General features: G+C 52.5%; 6 protein-coding genes across 6 annotated transcripts; 2 read left to right on the top strand and 4 right to left on the bottom strand.

The window, feature by feature from the left end:
* Nucleotides 1-417: 417 nt before the first annotated feature.
* POX_c03777 (uncharacterized protein) lies at nucleotides 418-3,831 on the bottom strand (the record flags this gene model as incomplete). The annotated part of the gene is made up of 1 exon (XM_050112666.1): nucleotides 418-3,831. One exon carries the CDS (start codon nucleotides 3,829-3,831, stop codon nucleotides 418-420), a length of 3,414 nt encoding a protein of 1,137 aa, XP_049970222.1.
* Nucleotides 3,832-5,214: 1,383 nt separating this feature from the next.
* POX_c03776 (uncharacterized protein) lies at nucleotides 5,215-8,012 on the bottom strand (the record flags this gene model as incomplete). Its single annotated transcript, XM_050112665.1, has 3 exons — nucleotides 5,215-5,620; nucleotides 5,677-7,328; nucleotides 7,440-8,012. 3 exons carry the CDS (start codon nucleotides 8,010-8,012, stop codon nucleotides 5,215-5,217), a joined length of 2,631 nt encoding a protein of 876 aa, XP_049970221.1.
* A 3,590-nt stretch (nucleotides 8,013-11,602) lies between these two features.
* Nucleotides 11,603-13,253, top strand: POX_c03774 (uncharacterized protein; the record flags this gene model as incomplete). Its single annotated transcript, XM_050112664.1, has 3 exons — nucleotides 11,603-12,106; nucleotides 12,225-12,610; nucleotides 12,794-13,253. The coding sequence occupies 3 exons, from the start codon at nucleotides 11,603-11,605 to the stop codon at nucleotides 13,251-13,253; spliced, it is 1,350 nt and encodes a 449-aa protein (XP_049970220.1).
* A 799-nt stretch (nucleotides 13,254-14,052) lies between these two features.
* Nucleotides 14,053-14,456, bottom strand: POX_c03773 (uncharacterized protein; the record flags this gene model as incomplete). The annotated part of the gene is made up of 2 exons (XM_050112663.1): nucleotides 14,053-14,278; nucleotides 14,365-14,456. 2 exons carry the CDS (start codon nucleotides 14,454-14,456, stop codon nucleotides 14,053-14,055), a joined length of 318 nt encoding a protein of 105 aa, XP_049970219.1.
* A 151-nt stretch (nucleotides 14,457-14,607) lies between these two features.
* Nucleotides 14,608-15,655, bottom strand: POX_c03772 (uncharacterized protein; the record flags this gene model as incomplete). The annotated part of the gene is made up of 2 exons (XM_050112662.1): nucleotides 14,608-14,785; nucleotides 15,591-15,655. The coding sequence occupies 2 exons, from the start codon at nucleotides 15,653-15,655 to the stop codon at nucleotides 14,608-14,610; spliced, it is 243 nt and encodes an 80-aa protein (XP_049970218.1).
* Nucleotides 15,656-15,982: 327 nt separating this feature from the next.
* Nucleotides 15,983-19,096, top strand: POX_c03771 (putative glucan endo-1,3-beta-glucosidase; the record flags this gene model as incomplete). The annotated part of the gene is made up of 2 exons (XM_050112661.1): nucleotides 15,983-16,226; nucleotides 16,290-19,096. The coding sequence occupies 2 exons, from the start codon at nucleotides 15,983-15,985 to the stop codon at nucleotides 19,094-19,096; spliced, it is 3,051 nt and encodes a 1,016-aa protein (XP_049970217.1).
* Nucleotides 19,097-19,703: the final 607 nt, after the last annotated feature.

The following is a 19,703-nucleotide window of genomic DNA, read 5'->3' as shown; positions in this document are numbered from 1 at the left end:
AGAAGGAGGACGGAGCATCTTATAGGCACCTGACTAGGGCCGGTGAAAAGTGAGGGCACCTGGCTTTCGCTGCAGAGGGGAGCCATTTTCGGCGTCGTTTTGGTCGCGAGTAGAAACGGGGCAAGATCTGTTGAAGTTGAGCGCCAACATTACTCTACTACAGGAGGATGACTGACAGTGCTAGGCGGGTGCAGAATATAGGTCGTCGAGGGCGGTGGGCGGTCAAGCGCGGGAGAGGCGGCCAAAGTTACGGGTGGAAAGGCGGCCGTTTCTGGCCTCCAAAGCGGTCATTTTCGGCGTCAATTTCACAGGTCCTCATATTCTAGTTTTAATTTTCACATCATCGCAGGGTGAACATTTCGGACATAAAGTATACTTGTGTAGTATTTTCATAGATAGAGTCATCTCGTCGTTAGATCATGTGTAGGGTCTGTATTCCACGCTTCGGCGAACCTCATAACTTCGTCGCATCATTCCTTTCCCCAGCCCATATTCACGTACATCAAGACGGGGCCGAGTTCGACTCGAATTGCGAGTAGACATGGGCAACAATCCAAGCCCGTAGCCCAAATCTTCGCTTCTCCGAGTCCGCGCCAGACTAATAATCTTCTCGATCTCAAGAGTCTGAAGCGGATCGTCGATACGATCAGATGCCGGAGTGGCTTTGAATTTTCGAGAGAGCCACTTTCGAGTCAGGGCGGAGCCTGACCGGAAGAAGTCTCCAATGTCATCGACAGAGAGAGCGACCAAGATCAGAGGGATCGAAATGGCAAACCCAATGCCAAAGGTGTACCGGGCTACGTAGCCAAGATTGAGATCCTGGAATCCCTTCATGTTGATTGTGAAGATTGAAGCGATGAATGACAGAGGCAGGAAGATGATGGTGACGATTGTGAAGACCATGATCGTTTTACCTTGGCGGGCTGTACCTGCTGCCTGATCTCGAGCAAAACGTGCTTCGAAGGCGTTTGCGTGTTTTTGCTTCAGATCCAGCAGATCGGTGATGGAGTGGTAGATGCGCTCGGCTTGTTTGTCCATGCGATCGATATCCTTCAAGTGCATGTCAATCATGCGCTGCTGATCTTTGAACCGCTTTTTGACATCTGTTTGAGAAATTTGCTGCGCCAAGTACACCGAGCAAATGACATCTTGTAAGTCGGGCAGGACATGCTGCTGGTGCTCGAGCACGGCACGAATCATGTTTAATTCATCTCGGATGTCCTTGGTCTCAGCCAACAAATCCGTCTCCTCCCCGATGTCCAGCAAACGGTCGACAAAGAGAGGCTGTTCATTGTCGAGATAGCAGTCTTCCTCGTCAGACAGATACTTCTCCTCCATTCCATCTCGGCCGGAAATGGAACGGGCGGAACTGCGCGACAGTGGATTGAGTTTTCGATGACTCTTCAACCACGCCGATGCCTGTGAGGAGGCTTGGTTGAACCGGTTAAATAGTAAGGTCTCTCGGTCCGTGGCAATACCAATCGACGATTCAAACATGTCCAAGAATTGGTACTCATCGTCTCCAAGGCGATGACGGTCAAAGACACCCGAGCATCGATTCGTAATGATGATGGCCAGATCATATACCGACTTGACAGGATCACGTGTCTTGGAGTTGATGTCCTCAATAATTCCATCCAGCACATTCAGAGGATCATTCTTGGGCTGGTCCCATCGCTGCGGAAAGCTTGTCACAATGAGATTCGTGCCCAGGATCCACATCCAGAGCTGGTCTACCATGAAAATCTTGGGGTCCGTTCCCAGATGACCACACCCAGGGCCTTTTGTCTGGTATCGATAGACCACTTGATCCTGATCTCGACTCTGAGTATCAATGTTCGGGTAGAAAAACTGATCTAGAGTTCGCCGAACGTGAAGAGATGTCGTTGACGATGATAGGTGTGCATCTATCAGCATTTCGTCTCGTGTGCGACTCCTCTTCAACCCAGGCGGTTGGAGACACAGCAACTCTGCCCGTTGGATTGCCTCTTGCATTCTTTGCCTTCTCTCCGCCGTCTCAAAGTGCAAATAAGGCATGAATACGCAGACATTACACGACGCAGACTGAGAATGGGAAGCGTCTCGACAGTAGGAAGACGATAGGAACGATCGGCCATGCTTGTCCTGGTGACCGTGACCCCATGGCGATTTACTTTTCCCCTCGGTCTTGGGAGTTGCTGGATTGCTCCCTGATTTCCCTGGTTTTTTGTGCTTGTTTTTCTTGGCCATGGCACCCCCTGCGCTTTCATCATGCGAGTGCGAGTCAACCCGGTCAAGCTTGCCCGTGGAGCCTTTGTGTTTACGGTGGATAGAGCTAGTGTCCGTCATGATGGACTGCGCAGTATCCGACTGCTGTCTCTCAAGCTTTTCCATCTTTTCTTCCTCGCGCCGGTCGATTGAGCGAGGGGTATGCTGACACAGTGGTCGCATAAAGTGAGAATGAATCTTTTGTCCACGATGCTGATAGTTGAAAGATCTCCCCAGACCCTTGAAGCCATCAACATCGTGGGCGCCTTCCTCAATAAAAGCCTTGGTGAGCAGTGCCTCGACCCACGCCATGTTATTTGCAGGAAGGTGAATCCATCGAAAATCGGTTGCTCGACTGTCCGCCGGTATGGTCGTAACGGCCTGCTTGCGGGGATTTTCTGGGTCACGGCCATAAAGGAGATTGAACACGGACATCCTCTGGACACGGTTTTCGTTGTGGAAATTACCAAAATCGACCACAGTCGCATCGAAGGCCTTGCATGCATCTATTGCATCCTCCGACAGGGAATCCACATTGTTGAAGGGTGCTAGGAGCAAGACAATATCTCTGCGCTTGAACTGGGCTGCGCGTAAGAAGGGCGTGCTACCAAAGTTGTCACGCACCCGTCGCTTCAGATCCTGCCGCTCCAAAAGGCATTTGACGACCTCAGTATGTCCGCCTTGTGCTGCAAGGTGTAGGGGCGTGACGCCATTCAAAAGCTGGCTGTTGATATTGGCGCCCGCACGCAATAATATACGCACAATAGCCTCGTGGCCTCGTTCGCAAGCATTGTGGAGTGGTGTCCATCCACCATCGCTGCACGCATTGATTGAAGCATTATGTTGCAGCAACAATTGAACAATGTCGACTCGATCGTGGGCAGTAGCAATATGCAAAGCTGTTTTCCCTCTCAATTCTGCCGCGTCAATCTTTGCCTTGGGCCCGTCGGGTCTTGTCAACAGGAGCTCTGCGAATCGCCAATTTCCCTGGGCGCAAGCCCAATGCAAAGGTGTTCTTCCCAGTTCATCGTGTCCGTCAATACCATCAATCAGGCAGTCTGTTCTGAGGAGCATCTGAACAACCTCATCACCCCATCCCCACCGACACTCTTTATCTGCGGCCAAATTGTGCAGGACATTTCGTTTGCGATGATCTCTCGCATTGACGTCCGCGCCCCGTGAGACCAACAGCTGCAAAATATCGGCATGGTTCTTCCATGCCGCAGTCATCAACGCCGTCCGACCATCTTTATCCGCACTCTCTGGAGAGGCACCAAAGTCCAGCAGGAGCCGGACGATTTGATAATGATTGCGCTCGACGGCACGAAGGAGTGGCGAGAGTCGATTCCCAGTGACGTCTGTTTTGGCACCCAGTTGAAGGAGGTATTCGGTTGCAGCCACGGAGCCTCGTTCGGCACTGCGCATGAGACCCACGCGGAGAAAATTATCGCTGAATTGTTTGTGTTCCCGGGACAGTTTGACCACCTTGCGGAGAGCTTCTACATCGTCGCTCTCGGCGGCGCGAAGCAATCGAGGCTCCAGACGCTCGTGGCCATCACTTGCCATGCTGCCGGTCCGCGCCATGCTGTTGAGAAAGGAACCGAGGTCTGCTTAGACAATGAGTTTGGAATCTCGAACAATCAGCCTGTCAGCAGATTTTGTCGGTCATCGAAAGACCTGCGCGTTCTTCATATCTTTTGACTGGCACAGCCCGCAGAAAAGGGCAACAGATCCTACAGCCAGCTCAACGTCACGGTCCACCGATCCCTTCACGAGCGTTCAGGTGTAGGAGAGAAAAATCGGGTGATTTCGAATCTCTTGAACTGGGGATGATCATTAAGTAAGGAGCAAATCAGCGCTAGGGCGGGCTAGGCCGATCGAGCTGAGCCGTCCAAACCGCTTTTTTTTTTCTTGGGAGAAAGCCAGACATCGCGGGCGGGCTGTTTGACGATTTCTGCAACTGTGGCTGCTGCGCTTCGTATCTCCTCTGCACTTTGATAGGTGGACAGCCCGCCACCGAGCGAGTCTGGAGAGGTGCAATTCGACGCACGTGAACACGGTGTGGATTGTCCTGTGATCCATGCGCGTCTTTTGCAGTAGCTTCCGCACGTCAAGTAGCCGCCTCTATGAGCCTCAAGACTTTAAAATCAGGGATACCTCGAATGGACAAGGCCATCGCTATCGAGGGAAGCTTTGGGCATGGACAAAGTTGTAAGGTTTAGAGTTGGAGGCAACACATGAGTCCTGAATGAAGAGGCCCAAATTAGGTCGGGCGGTACCGATCTCCACGTCTCCGCTTGGTACCACGGGTCAGAGAGGGGGTTTATCTTCAAGTTGTATACATTTGTGAACTATACATCATGCCTGGATGAGAGTAGTCATTCATTTTTCACGTCATCAGACCTATGAGACCGTAATATTAATTATCCACATCTATCTCTCACCAACATGGACGAGAAAGTTTCGCTTTCTCCACAGCCTGTTTTGGCAGACATGCAAAGATCACGATACTCTATGAAGCAGTGCAATTGAAACGTCTGCACCAGCGCATAGAAGGATTGGAAAGACGCCGAGATGAGGAACCTTCAAAAAGAAAGGGAAACCCAAGAGGCCACGAACCCCGCCCTCGTTTGAATGAAAACCATATTAATAGGGAAATGCGAACGAGAAACTTAAAACGCAAATTGCGTCCTCCGAAATTGTTGATGTTGGTATGCCGAGTAAATAAAACGCAGGCACTGTGTCCTCTGTCCACGGTCCATCTGTGGTCACGGCCATGTGCTCCTCTTCGGCCTGCTGGTGTTCTTCCTGTGCAACGCGCCAAGCTCATGAAATCAAAATACAAGCGAGCGCCGATCGAAAAGGCATTATCGGGCGTTTTGAGGGGGGGGGGGGAGGATCGGTGCATCTTCGCTGGACGGATGCACTGAAAAGAGAGTCCAAACACAAGAGTTGAGAGGAGCAAACTCAGTGCTTCTTCTTATCCTTCTTGGGTACCTCCTTCAAAATGTCATCGAAGCTCATGTTGGGGTTGAATCGACTGATCGGCCGATTCGGGGGCTCAAGAGGAGCGATACCCGCAGGAAGCGGCAAAGCCTCCAGACCCGGATAGATGGACTGGCGATGCTCTGGTCGTGCAGCGGTACTGGAGGATCGGTGGCGGGGGACCGCTGGGGGAGGAGGAGTCAGGCCGCCGGGGGGGTGGCCGACCATTGATGGCGGACGAGGCTCAGAAGAGGATCCTCCAGAGGAATGCTGGCCCGGGTAGGGATATGATAGAGAAGATTCATCCTCTTCGTATGCGTCCTCCATCATCGGTGGATCGATGAGAGCACCCGCCTCAGCCCATTGCTCGGCCACTTGCCAACAATGACTGCGACGGTAGACACCCTCGACGCTGTTCATCACAACGTCGGAGGGCAGACTCACGACACCTGCTCCGCCAGCAACGCCGAACCAAGCCGCGCAGTCTTGGTGTCATTGTGGATCCATGGGGCACCACCGCGAGGAGCAACGCACAAAAAGTACTCCACCCCATCGGTATAGCGAATGTCAGGAACATCCACCACAAGCATGGGAAGGGATTGGAGAACAGCATAGAGGAAGATCCACTGTCCACAGCGTAGCTCCAGCATATCTTCCACGCTTTTCCCATTGGCACACCGACGCTCAAATTGAGTGAAGCTCTCGATGAACGGAGTCGGCCGCATGCTTTCACGGGTGTAGGAATCCATGAGAACGGCATTCACATCGGAGGTTTTGAGCTTTTTGGTCCGGTACTTGGCTTCTTTCTTGGGATCCATGGGCTTGCGGTGGAAACCATGCACAGAAGGCAGCTGCGGCACATCAAAGGGAATGGGGGGGGCGACGGGGGGCGTGCTGCGATCATACTCGCTCAGCACGTGCCGAAGGGCACGGATCACGATGGTCTTGGTGTCTTCCGCAGCCGGATCGCCGCCAGGCCCGGACGAGTCGATGGTTCGGGTGGTCAAATTGGTGCGATCGACGAGCAGGTCATACAAATCGGTGAAATCACCATACAGGTCCAAAAGCAACTGGCGGTTGAGTCCACTCTCTTCGAACGTGTTCTTCTTGGATCGAGCCTTGGGAGGCCAGGCACCGTACTTGGTGCGATAGTAGCTGATGGTAAAGCGCCGGAATTCTTGGAAGCTGGCCTTCCAATTCTTAAACCGGATGACCTTACTTTCTTCGGAAGTGGTCGAGTTGGCGAAACCAGAGAAGACCGAGGGGAAATCAAAGTCCTCCAACTTTCCGTACAAACTCCGCAGCCGGGAGTCGAGATCGATAAAGCCACGTTCCAGGCGCTTTTGGGTGATAGGGTGAATGAAGTTGTACTTGGGGCTCCGAAGTTGCTTCAGCTCGTCTAGCTTGCCGACTCCATGGACGAATCCTTCGAGGTAAAGCGGATAGTAGCGAAGGCGCTCGCCAAGGACAATTGCTTCAATCGTCTTTTCGCGACTCTTTCGCACGTCTGCCAGGCGCAATTCGTCGCAGTAATTGCTGAAGCTGGAGGTGGCCGTTTCGCCAAAGTTGGATCCATCCAGGTTGGAAAACTCGAATCGAGAGAGGAGAACCGCGACATCCATGAAGATGCTGAAAAGGGAGCCCGACTTGGGTGTTGCGATCAGAGATTGGCCCAATAAAAAGGCAAACAGGTTGCGAAAGAGAAGCAAGGTGTCCAAATCATCCGGCATGATCTTGGAGTTTGGCGCCGACACATCGCTGTTCAGGGGGATGGGTAGGTAGAGGTGCAGCTCCTGGACTTCGTCATTTCCATCATCCACGAATGCCAGCCGCTGGGTTCCGGAACTACCATTGTCGTCTTCATCCGCCAACCGCTCATACGGACTCAATGGTGGCGAGGCCGGGTTTCGAAGCGACAGCTCGCCTGTAGACCGCTCCAGGTGCGATTGTTTTGAATCCGTTCCACGAGCTAGGTATGTCAGAGAGGGCGATTCGGCAAAGATGGTCGAGTTGACCTTGAACGAAGGAGCTCGTCCGGTATTTTGAGGAAAGAGGTAAACGAATGTGTCGCCGTCCTCGTTCCAGAGCTCGGGGATCTGCAGTTTCCACACCACGTATTAGTGAAATGTCTTTCATGTCCGACGAAACAAAGACGAGGGCACAGGGGAGGGGGGGGGCACGGCATCCAGCCTCTTCCATTCACGTACCTGGCCACCTCTCGCCAACGGCTCTAAATCGTAAAGCACTTTCTGATCCAAGCCGGCAATCCACGCGCTAGGTAGTGACGGTGTTGGAATCCGCTTGTCCACCGAGCTTGCTCTCGAACGACCCATCATCCCGGGCATCCAGCTCTTGCGCTTCGAAGGAGTGTCAGGGCGAGACTCGGGGTTAGAGCGGGGGACGGCCAAACCAGCCGAGCTCGGAGGTCGGGTCGAGTCTCGACCCCGGCTGTGTGGGCGGGAGTCGGTCGGAGAACCGGACGGGCTAGTGGCTAGCTCTTGGTTTAGAGCGAGCAATGACGGTGGAGGCGGAAGGCTTTTAAGGTCGTAATCCGACGGGTTGGGGTTGGGGATCGTTCTCGGCTCGGTGTATACCGCGGCGGGTGTAGAAACATGGCGAGTTGGTCGCGAGCTGCTGCGCCGTCTCCGGCCTGTGGTACTCTCTGAGGCACCGTTCAACCCCGGCGATGATGGAACCGGCGGCGCATTTTGGTCCTTGGACGAGCCGAGAGAAAAGAGGGAAGAGATACGCTTCGCCGACTTAACGGGAGCAGATAACATCTTTGCGGTTGCTCTCGCACGGGAGGGACAGAGAGCTTCGCCCGATGCCCGTGAGTCTCAAAAGGTGTGCAAACAAAAAAAAATCTCCGGGCAATGGACGGCCACGTTCAAAGATGAACTGCCAGATGATTGCTCAGACTGGGCTTGGGTTGACAGGGCGGACCTGGTCACACTGACGGGCGGAGCAAGAGCCTGGAGGGGGAGGGGGAGGCAGGCAAATCAAGGCCAGTGACACATGAGAAAAGGAATGAGGGCCGTCTCGGATGATGTCGATGATGTCGGTGCTTTGGAGCCAGGGACAAGAAAGCGAAACCGCAGATGGTCAAGGGGAAATTCAAAAGAATGGATCGACAGGAGGGATTGCAAGAATGGCAGGGAGCCGGCGCACCGTGAAGAGAAATGACGACGTCAAGGCAGAAGCCGAACCACTCCAGATGATTCAAAGAGGAAAAATCTGGTCAAGGACGAACCAAGGGAGCTCCAGCAGAAGAAACCACGATTGATTGATCTGGAGGTAGTAGTGGCAGGTTGATCTCTTCTCGAAGAAGCAGAGATGGGTTCTGAGGGTGATTATTATTGTTCCTTTGCCGATGAACCGTCGATCGGTGCAGTACGGAGAAGTACATATGATGGAGGGCCTAACGGAGTGGTGTAGTCATTATTATTCTATTAATTTCTTTCGTCCTTTTTGGGGTCCGCCTTTCTCTCTCTCTCTCTCTCTTCGTTCTTTCGACAGTACATGGACGACGAATATCGTACGGCGCGTACTACCACCTGATCTTTGGACGGAGACAAAGTCCTCGAGGGGATCCCCCGCTAGACTTCGATCTGCCTCGCTCTCATGCCAATAATAGCAACGGCCTAATTGAAGTCATGACTAGCAGCAGTTACGCACGGCGAGTTGGACCAACCGAGTAAGTTTCGGGTCCTGGTGGGTTCCCTGGCTGTGCATGTCGTGGTGGATCCTTGCGGGCCAAAACTGGAACTGAAAAGGTTTGAAGTGGTACTGAGGGACGCTAGTAAGGAAGTGAACGTTCGGAAGGAGCTACTATATCCATTCAAGAAAATCGCAGTCGTGGACTCGCAACCATCCTCAATTTGAGCCTCAGAATGTGTCCAAGACGAAGGCAAGGCACTGTTGGATGATATGCACAGCCTGCTCTTCGCGAACGGGCACTTCCGAGGCTGTGTAAGTGCCTGAGTACTGCACCGCAGATGGCTCCGGGGCCGAGTCCATGTCCAATCACCTGACTATTCTATCATTCCCACGGCGGGCTGTCGTGACCATCGGTGCCCTTTGCAGCATACACTTCATTCCATCCAGGATTTGATTCCACTGCGCATCAGGGGCATCACCACCACTTAGATCGCGAGAGTCCTGAGGGGGGTGTCATAGCACCCAATCAGCTATCGGTCAGCCAGGGATCCATCCATCCACGCTCGGCGACTTTTTGTGCGGGTGATACCTTCGAAAGACTTGATCATAGGATGTACATACAATATTACGAGCCATCGCCCCTCACGAAATGAGGAATTTCGAAGGACATACTACTCCAGACTCGGTATCACTCCGACGGTCAATTCAGTACACTCCTTTTCCACCGACACTTGTTGTCCGAGGGCGCCCCACAGTCAAACCGAAAATCTCAGGGGCAGACACGTACAACAGCCGACTATGAGTCTGTAGCCTCAAAATAAGTGACAGCTGATTGTGGTCACTGCAGTTGGACCACCTCTTCGTCAGCGGATGAGATCCGATGACGCTGATGAACACTATGTACAGTACTGAGTACACTGTATATTGCACCATACTGAACATGGACACGGCGCATGACTAGCCAACAAGCCCGCTTTGAATTTGACACTCTAGGTTATGACTGAAAAGGTAATGAAAGATCGTCAATCTCCCAACAAGCCTTCAATGGCCATGATGGACGAAATACGATTGTTTGGGGAATGTCCCTGTCCCAGCAGCAAGGCGTCATTCGCTAGCGCGTCTAGTCAACAGCAACGCTTCATTGCCTTGAACTTTACCACACCCGATTCCGCATAGTCGAGGAGCGTCCATCCAATCGGGTCTGCAAAAACGACTTGGCTGCTTGCCGCTTGGATCGAACCGCGCGGTCGGAAGTACGGCATCCTTGGCTAGCGATCAGGCACAAACGGTACCAGTGGATCTGCGCAGGATTGAGGATTCAAGATCAGAGATCGTTCTTGATAGTTTGGTAGGCCAGCGTCGACGCGACGCCCCCCCCCCCCCCCTCTCCCTTTGGTCTCCGCTCAGAGCTCCCGTTGGTGGTTTCTCATCTTTATTTGCTGTCATGAATCCGCAACCAGGCTCCCCCGTTACTCGGACTGTCGTATGGCCGAGAACTGTCGGAAGTCTCGGATCACATGTTTCAGCTATCTGAGGCAAGGCCTGTTCCTAATCTGAGATCATTGGATATATGATATGAATGTTGAAAGCACTTTCGCTCGAACTTCACCGTGTTGGCGACACCTCTGTTGATACGTCTAGGATAGAGCTTGTCGATTACTAGAACTAGACACTAGCGTGGACTCTATTTGACATCCCATGTCAATCAAGCTCTTGGCATTCTATATCCATTCCCACGTCTCTGTCAAATGGAACCTGCATGTAGCTGACAGCGATCGGAATCTGTATGGCAAATCGCTTCCACGGCAGACAATAGAAGTTACCCTGAAATCCCAGCACCTATACGCGGTTCTTCTTCTTCTTCTTCTTCTTCTTCTTCTTCTTCTTCTTCTTCTTCTTCTTCTTCTTCTTCTTCTTCTTCTTCTTCTTCTTCTTCTTCTTCTTCTTCTTCTTCTTCTTCCTCCTCTGGAACATGAAAATTGCCATCAACCTTTCTACACCCGCATCTGCAGCTCAATTAAGCTCTTCGTTGCAGTGAAGGGCGGTTTCGCCTGCCTTTCTCCCGCGTGAAAAACTGCCTTTCTAAATCCCAACAGGCGGAAGGATATGACAGGTCGGGCAGTAGAGTCGTAGCGACAGAATACATGGATATTGTAGGTCGTCTATCCAGGTCGCTCTACTGTGCTAAAAGGTTAGTGTCTTTTGTAAATCTACATATCCCTCCCATGTGGCCTGTCTTTCCAACATTAGTACCTCTCCCGATGTTGTTGGTGAGGCCAGGACCTCGAGAAATATGTTGTACGGCACTTCGTATTTCAAACACAAGAATTTATTTACACATCCATTGGTAGGGTTATTGAGAGAAGCGTGGGTTGATCGGAAGCTGTAAGAAATCCGATTTCTCCATCTCGGTTTCTGAGACTTGACTCGTCGAGGGTCGAAGATTTCGACACCTTGATCGTCTGTTTTCAAACTTTGAACTGTCTCGAGGTTGTGTCTAAACAATTTGATGCGCATGTTTTTTGATCGCACCCCCAAAAACGCCCGCCCGCGGCTTTGTCCGCCGGACCCACGGCCTTTTTCTATCATGACGCGCCTTTGCTCGTTTTCTCCCTCGTCTCTTGTCATGACATTAGATCATTAAAACGACCACGTCGACCATTAAAATCGCGCGCATGGTACAGAATACCACGCTTATCGCCCAGACTCAAATATGACTACACCTCCACAGCAGCAATCGGATCCGGCGCAACCTCCCATCGATCTCTTCTGCGGCTGGCCGAACCCCGCGCTCCTCCCCGCTCCCGAACTACTCCGCTCTGCCGCGACAGTCTTGACGACGCCCTCAATTGCCCGCCCAGCTTTGCAGTATGGTCCCGACGAGGGATACGGACCTCTACGAGAGCATATAGCACAATGGCTCGAGTCCTTCTACCGGCCCAGTCAGCCCATCTCGCCGGGACGCATATGCATCACGGGCGGAGCAAGTCAGAATCTCGCATGTGTGCTGGCGGTCTTCACGGACCCGGTGTACACGCGAGAAGTGTGGATGGTGGACCCGACGTACTATCTGGCTGGGCGCATCGTGGAGGATGCAGGCTTTGCAGGTCGAATTCATGGAGTTCCCGAGGACGATGAAGGGATTGACTTGTCGGTCCTCGAGAGGGGATTACGCACGGCGGAAGACAGGGCGCTGCGTGAGGGCAATATCAAACCAGTAATGATCACAAATGCGTTCTGAATGACTGTATGGCCTGAGCCAACAAGTCAGTTTGGACGATATTGGCCTCAGATCATTGGGACTACTCATCAACTGATTTTTTGTCGCTTTATAGGTATACAAACCAGATCGGCCCTGGCGAAAGATTTACAAATATGTCATCTATGCTGTTCCGACATTTGCCAACCCCTCATCCAAGATCATGTCGTTGGCTCGCCGGGAACAACTAGTCCGACTAGCGCGCCAATTTGACGCCCTGCTGGTCACCGACGATGTGTATGATTTCTTACAGTGGTCAGCCTCTCCCGGGTCCAAGCTGACCCAATCTGACCGTGCATGTCTTCCGCGGTTGGTGGACGTGGATCGGTACCTGGACGGTGGCCCCGCCGATGAATGGGGCCACGCCATCAGTAATGGTAGTTTCTCTAAACTTCTCGGTCCTGGTGCCCGTACTGGATGGGCCGAGGCGACTGAAAAGCTTGCCTATGGAATTTCACAAGCGTAAGTTGGCTCGAAGATTTCTCTGAGCCGGAGGTATCAAAGACCCGAACGAGGGACAAGACGTGTCCACGGCGGATTCGGCGCAATGGACTGTCTGTGCTGATCGGTCCATGATAATCTGAGGGGGGGTAGAATTGGCTCTTGGCTCTTAGTGGCGAGATGGCTAACAGTCTCCGTGCACAGTGGTTCTTCGCGATCCGGCGGTGCTCCTTCCCAGCTGTGTTCCACCTTCATTGATCAACTCATCCCCTCGGGATATTTGAGTACGTGGATCTACGACGTGTTGCAACCAGCGTATGCGAGCAGATATCATGCGCTCCTGGCCGGTATTCGGGAGCACCTAGTGCCACTTGGCGTAACAATACACTCGGCACAGGAATTCACGGTTGGCGGTTATTTCATCTGGATCTCGCTTCCACTCCCTCTCTTGGCGGAAGAGGTCGTATCGGCCGCACAGCAACGAGAGAACTTGCGCCTAGCTTCGGGTACACTCTTCGCAGTAGGAAGTCCACAGCCGCCCAGCGATCGGTTCGCGGGCTGTGTGCGCCTCTGCTTTGCGTGGGAAGAGACACGTCACCTGGGCGAGGGAATGCGCCGGCTGGCACGCGTTTTGAGACATTTGTTGGAAAAGGATCGCTCTTGAGAAATTTCGAATTCTCCCACGATGGAATGTTTCAGTGCCTGGCAAAGGTGAGATGGATCATCGCAGAGTTGTGGGCATTGGTGACCCGTTTTGGACCCGAGAGTGGACGCGGACGCGTGGCAGCCCTCGCACAAAGTACAGATAAGTTGCGTACTTCATGACAACACTAAATTCAGTGGATTGGACATCTCTCAATCCTTCCAACGAGGTGCAAGTGACATTTCTTTCCTCGGAGGAGTGATGAAGATAGATGGAGGCTATTTTCAGGGCGCAGTGTCTTGGTGGCTTTGGTCGTCTTCCAACAGCCTTGGGCTGGTCTAAACTTGGGGTCGGGTCGGAAGCTCTGCGAACAAGAACTCGTCAAATGAATTCAGCGTGCCTTTCGGCACTCAGATTCGCAAACTTCAAGGTCCGCCCGGCTGCTGGAGAAGGAATTTCAATGAGGGTATCTCCTGTCACTGAATGTAATGTGAATATCTAGTGTCTTGGTATTCCGGCTTTACAATTCCATAAACTCGTCAGACATGCTGGTGTTTTTGGCAGCACCACCGGTGTAAATCCACGGAAGCAGTACCGTCCAGGGTACTGGGTTCGGTCCGATCGGACGCATTAGCCTGAGGCGGCACGAAAGCTTGGCCATCGGGCGGTGAGGCACGGGTTTGGCTGGACCACAGATGGGCGTGGGAATTCTCATCCGATTGTACAGCCGACCGGCAACCCGGGACTGTCCTGAGTCCCAGTGCCACACAATGCTCCTCCCATGAGCTATTGATAAGGCATGAAGTCGCGAACTCGATGATCAGATATGGTTGAATGTGGGATTGACTTTTACAAGGGGGAGGAGAGGGGTGTCTGCAGTCGCAGAGTGGCAGCTGGGCAGCTGGGCAGACCGGTATTGGCGGTCACTGATGCGGTCATGAGAATCCCGTCTCCGTTGGCGCTGGAACTTGGAATGCTTGTGCATAACAAACCGCAGCCACGACAAGGTCAGAGTGACCACGAGTCCACTCGGTACAGCAATCGGGCTGTTCCAAGAGCGAGGTGTCAGGAACACAGCCAAAGCAAATGGGCAAAAGCTACAGAGTAGCCGGTGGCGACCATGTAGCCGTACCTGGCTGAGGACATGGAGTTGGAATTGATGACTGGATAGGAGCCTCGACGGTCAGGGCACAGTTGGGTCACATTGCCCTCTGAAACACCCATCGTTGATCCATTGGTGCAGTCCAAGCTCCTCATCGAATTAACCGGTTGACGGGGTGCCAGTCGGGGCCCATGTGCATATCGAACGGATGTCTTTCCACCGACCCGTCTGCATTCCCTGAAACCCAAAAAGGGTTCTAGTCCTGCTGTGAGACTAGCAGACCACACATTCCAGACGCGCCGCTGACGACCTCCTTTCTGCCCGGGACTTTTTTTTCACATTACTGCCACGGGGAGATGGACAGGGACCATCCTCCTCGACTCCTGGAGGGGCTCCCAACAAGATGGAGCCGTTGCTAGGCGGTTCGATTTTATGAGGCAGGTCAGGCACACTGTCAGATGCGTGGAATGCGTGATCCACGGCACCAGGTTTTTTGGGCGGAGACCAGATATCCGTTGTATTTGTATATAGCGCGCGTAGATCTCCCCGGAGTGTAAAGAGTGTCTCCTGAACCCTTTACATTGGCATCTGTCCAATCTTCTTCATCCGAGCAGGCATCTCATACCGTCTCTACCTCGATATTACTGTCAGTGATTTCCTACTTCATCCTTCAAACGGGTGTGCAACGCGGTTATTGGTCGTCGCTTCAACGCCACCACGGTCCTTCGAACTTCGAGGTAGGCGTCAATCGCCAGAAACGGGGCGAGCGTGTCCTGCCGATCGATTCGGCCAATTGAGGAGAATAAGGGTCTTTGTTCTACAGTCATCGGTCGACTGGCCAGGCTTTCTCTTTTTTCAGACGTCGAGTCTGCAACACCGATACTGGGATCGACCTTCCTCCGTGTTTCATAATTCAACAATCGTGTTTCAACCTTCGGCATCGATACCTCCATAAAGTGCTCCGATTGGGCAGCTCTTTCCAGGTCCAGGAGAGTGTGCCGTGTGATTGGTGCCATCACTTGTCGAGCTCAGGGGAAAATACGCGCCAGCACTGGCGATTACACGGCCCGTACACAGTAAATACCCATTACTGCGTACCAACGAGGCATCCCAACCAGGTCAGTACCACGGCGAGCTTGCGAGTGACTCTGCATCTGTCTATAATACAAACATCTTGTCTTGCTCTTTGTGGGACTTTGATTTCTTCTTTTTTCTTTTCGTCTGTGTTTCTGCGATTCCTCTCTTTTGCTTCTCACCTCCATTCTTTCTTCTTCCGTGGTGTTGCCTGGTGCATCATCGGGCCTCGTTCCTTTACGCCCATTGTTTGCCTATTCTGTCCATTCTTTTGACTTCCCCAGGGTTGAGCTGTCACAATCGCTGACAGCAACAAGAGCATTACGCGACAAGCAGGAGCAAGTTGCTTGATTACTCATTGATCCTACGGTCGTCCGATCACCAGCTCCATACCGCTGATTCCACAGAGGCTCCTGCCGCCTTGCTCTCTGTTTCCAAATTCCAACATTCCTATCGGTCCTGGTGACTGAATCCGCCTGTTTGTGGGGAAAGGGGTGCAAAAGTGACCACAATCGACTCTGTCCTTTCAGATAGACCATCTTCGCTGCTGGTTCAGCGTTTTCAAAGCTAGACAATGGCCAAATTTCAAGGATCGATCGTCATGCTGGTGGCACATTTCCTTCTCCTGCTGGGTCTCTCAGCATCCCTCGTCAACGCCATCCCCGTGGCGTCCTCAACAAGTGACCTCGATGTGTCTGTCTCAAAGCGTGCGGGCTCGGGATATTGGGTGGGCGACATCAAGCGACAAGGGACTGTTCCATTTGCAAAGTCCGCCGACTACAAGATCTTCAGAAATGTCAAGGATTTTGGCGCCAAAGGTAAGCACATCCACATGGTCTCTAAAGAACCGGGATAGAAAGATACTGACACAATCATCACAGGTGACGGATCCACAGACGACACGGTTGCGATCAACGAGGCCATCTCATCCGGAGGACGTTGTGGCAAAGGCTGCGATTCGTCCACCATCACGCCTGCTCTGGTTTATTTCCCCCCAGGAACGTACGTTGTGTCTAAGCCTATCATCCAGTACTACTACACCCAAATCGTGGGTGATGCAGTGGATCTGCCCGTCATCAAGGCTGCAGCCTCATTCACTGGCATGGCTGTCATCGACTCCGATCCGTATGAAGACGACGGCGCTAGCTGGTACACCAACCAAAACAACTTCTTCCGTGCCATCCGCAACCTCGTCATCGACCTCAGGGGGATGCCTTCAAGTGCGGGTGCCGGTATTCATTGGCAGGTCGGCCAGGCCACAAGTTTGCAAAACATTCGATTCGAAATGATCAAGGGCGGTGGATCCGCCAACAAACAGCAAGGTATCTTCATGGACAACGGCTCAGGTGGTTTCATGTCCGATCTTACTTTCAACGGTGGCAACTACGGTATGTTCTTGGGTAACCAGCAGTTCACGACTCGTAACCTGGTCTTCAACGGTTGTCAGACCGCCATCTTCATGAATTGGAACTGGGCTTGGACCTTTAAATCACTCAGCATCAACGACTGCCAAGTTGGTTTGAACATGTCAAACTCCCCGTCAAATCAAACCGTCGGATCCGTCATGATGCTGGACAGCAAATTCAAGAACACACCCACGGGAATTGTCACCGCTTGGACTCAGAAGAGCATTCCTGTGGGCGGAGGCACCCTCGTTCTCGACAATGTTGACTTTTCTGGCTCCCAAGTTGCCGTGGCTGGTCACACAGGCAACACCATTTTGGCTGGTGGTACTGTAGTCGAGAGCTGGGTGCAGGGAAATACTCATTCCCCTTCAACTGGTGTTCAGAAGCGGGCTTTGAGCGCTGAAACCACCAGCAATGATAACAACGATGTTAGCAACAACAAAGGTCCAGAAGCCAGTCACATTGATGGCCCTGTGACTGCCGCCAATAACAGCGCCGAAACGGTGACAATAGTCCAAACTGTGGTTGAGACTGTCACGGCTTGTCCTAATAATCCCAGTGTCGGCACTTTGGCTCCTCGCCCTGTCGGGAGCTCTAGCGCATCGTCTATTCCTTTCTTCCCTTCGGATGCAGGCTCGGGCGATCGCATTGGACCGATTACGTCTCTTCCTGGTCCAGCGGCTTCTGGTGTTCCGGGGATTGTCAACGGCTTGCTTTCGGTGCTCACTGGAGTTGCGGGTGGATCAGGCGCTGTTCCTCTTCCCACTGGTCTTCCTCCCATCGCCAGTCCTGTCTCCGATTTACCGTCGCCTGAGCCAACTGAGTCATCTCCGGCTGATGAACCTTTGGAGCCCGAGTCTACTGCAGGAATTTCGGGTGCCAGTCAAGCCATGTCCATTCCTGAGTACTCTTCCAACCCTGTCGCAACAAACCAAGCTTCGCCAACTGTCCCGGTTCCCGATGCCAGTCAGCCCACTGCTACCCCCAGCAGCTCCAACGTGGTCATTTCCCAAGGAACCAACTCGGGGTCTTGCAAGCAAGACAATGCACAGGTGCTCACTGCCGCGCGTACCCAGGGAAACATGAAAGTCAGCGCGAAACCCAGTGATCTCCTGGTTGGCGGAGCCGTCTTTGAGCGATCCAAGCCACTTTATGAGTCGGTTCCTGCATCCTCCTTCGTCAGCGTCAAGTCAGCTGGTGCCAAAGGTGACGGGGTCACTGATGACACTGCTGCGCTCCAAAAGATCCTCGATAGCGCTACGAGCGACCAGATCGTGTACTTCGACCACGGTGCCTATGTCATCACTTCCACGCTGAACGTTCCCAAAAACATCAAGATGACGGGTGAAATCTGGCCTATGATCATGGCGCATGGGCCCAACTTCCAAGACGAGCAGAACCCCATTCCAGCTGTCCAAATTGGTCAGAAAGGCGATGTTGGATCCGTCGAAATGAGCGACCTGATCATTACTACCAAGGGTGCCGCTCCAGGCGCGATTCTCATGGAGTGGAACGTGGCTGCTGCCTCACAGGGATCAACTGGTATGTGGGATGTCCACATCCGTATCGGCGGTGCTGCTGGTACTGGTCTTCAGAGTGACACCTGCCCCAAGACGCCGCAGGCGCAAACTACCCCGAAGCCGGAGTGTATCGCTGCGTTCATGCTCCTTCACATCACCGAGAAGGCCAGTGCCTACATTGAGAATGCTTGGATGTGGACGGCAGACCATGAGCTTGATCTGCCCGATTTCTCTCAGATCAATGTCTACACGGGTCGAGGTGTGTTGGTTGAGTCCCAAGGGCCTGTTTGGCTCTGGGGCACCGCGTCCGAGCACCATCAGCTCTACAATTACCAGGTGACGAACGCGGCGAATGTGTTCATGGGCTTGATTCAAACGGAGACTCCTTACTACCAGTCCAACCCTACGTCATTGGTGCCCTTCACCCCCCAGAAGTCTTGGAATGACCCCGATTTCTCGAATTGTACTACTGCCTCCTGCAAGAAATCGTGGGGTCTCCGTGTTGTGAACACGTCCGACTTGTTCATTTACGGTGCCGGTCTGTACAGTTTCTTTGAGAACTATGCTCAGAGCTGCCTGAATACGGAGGACTGCCAGGAGAATATGGTAGAGATTGACTGCTCCAAGGTCCACATCTATGGCCTCAACACCAAGGCAGCCGTGAATATGGTGACTTCCTCGTCTGGCCAGGGCCTTGTCCAACAGCAGCCGAATCGGAGCAACTTTTGCTCGACCATCGGACTGTTTGAACAGACTGATTAAACCAGCGGTATCGTTCATTTCTTAGTCGTCCCTTTTCTTCTTGTTTTCTTCTCTTCCTCCCGAATGGACTCTGGCGTCCTTTTTCTTTTCTTCTCCTTCACACTCTCGTTGCATTTCACATTCCCCCTCCCTTGATACCTGATCTGGCTATATCCACGTTGCATGACCCAGATCACAATTCTCATTTTTCCTGGCTTTATATCATTTTTCAGAACTGTTCCGTGACTCTTCAAGGAGCACTGGCTTTTTTCTCCCTGGTGGGAAAGCTTAGATAGATACCAGAACAGCTTTGGTGATGGAGAAGAAATACCTCATCAATGAATAGAAATATCTTTGACATTACCCATATTTCTAGACACCACTGCACTAGGTAGGTTAGTTGTAAGCTTTGTTGTATCTGGAAACCACCTGAAGCGCTGCAGCAAGTACCAGGTAGAAACAAGCCCGATTATCAAGTCAATTACCACAAAAGTCTGCGTCCACCCGCACGGCGCTCATCGATCAAAAGTAATGGTAAACGGTTGCAATCCCAAGAGCATAAAACATTTCTCTCCTATCCAGAAACTAGATGGAGCCTGGATTCATGCTCTTCCATAAAGCGGGGTAT

Source organism: Penicillium oxalicum, chromosome III (genome assembly GCF_001723175.1).
Source record: "Penicillium oxalicum strain HP7-1 chromosome III, whole genome shotgun sequence".
In the NCBI taxonomy this organism is placed as follows: domain Eukaryota; kingdom Fungi; phylum Ascomycota; class Eurotiomycetes; order Eurotiales; family Aspergillaceae; genus Penicillium; species Penicillium oxalicum.
Note: the sequence above shows the minus strand (reverse complement) of the source record. Positions and strands in the feature narration are given on the sequence as shown.